General features: G+C 49.3%; 1 protein-coding gene across 1 annotated transcript in view; it reads left to right on the top strand.

Moving 5' to 3' along the window:
• EMH_0009140 (SAG family member) overlaps positions 1-210 on the top strand; it is a gene marked incomplete at both ends in the record, with an annotated part of 3172 nt that extends 2962 nt beyond the window's left edge. The window contains one exon of the mRNA XM_013498570.1: positions 96-210. Coding sequence (XP_013354024.1) covers positions 96-210 — 115 coding nt within the window. The remainder of the gene's footprint in view (positions 1-95) is intronic.
• Positions 211-442: the final 232 nt, after the last annotated feature.

Genomic DNA, 442 nt, shown 5'->3' with positions numbered 1-442 from the left:
GGCGAACATAAAGAAAGCCATAGAAAACTCCGCCTCTACCTCTACCCAGTCTGCTCTCCTTGCTACCGCTCTACTTCTGTTCACTTCTTTCATAGTTCTCTAGGGCTTGTCAAGGAGGCGGAACTCGGTGAGATCTTCTTGAAACTCAGTTGCCTTGCCTGTGTTAGTGCAACTGCAGTATCCGCAGTGTCTGCAGAACAGCAGGAATGATATGTTTCCTTGAACCCCTAAACTGGGGCTCCCTACAGCGACATAGCATGAAACAAAGTGTCACACAGCGCTCCTAACTTTGGCTTTCAGCCACCGCATCGCTCTTGCCGCTTGCGCGGTCCTATACTCAAACCGCTGAACCGTTACAAATGTAGCTCGTCATGACTAAGTCTTTACCCTTTAGCTGATTACGGGCAGAGACATAGCAGGATAAAGCACCAAACAGAACCCG

The sequence above is a fragment of the Eimeria mitis genome, genomic scaffold (genome assembly GCF_000499745.2).
Source record: "Eimeria mitis Houghton genomic scaffold, Emh_scaff353, whole genome shotgun sequence".
Taxonomy (NCBI): domain Eukaryota; phylum Apicomplexa; class Conoidasida; order Eucoccidiorida; family Eimeriidae; genus Eimeria; species Eimeria mitis.
The sequence above is the reverse complement of the archived record's forward strand: the minus strand, read 5'-3'. Positions and strand labels throughout refer to the sequence as shown.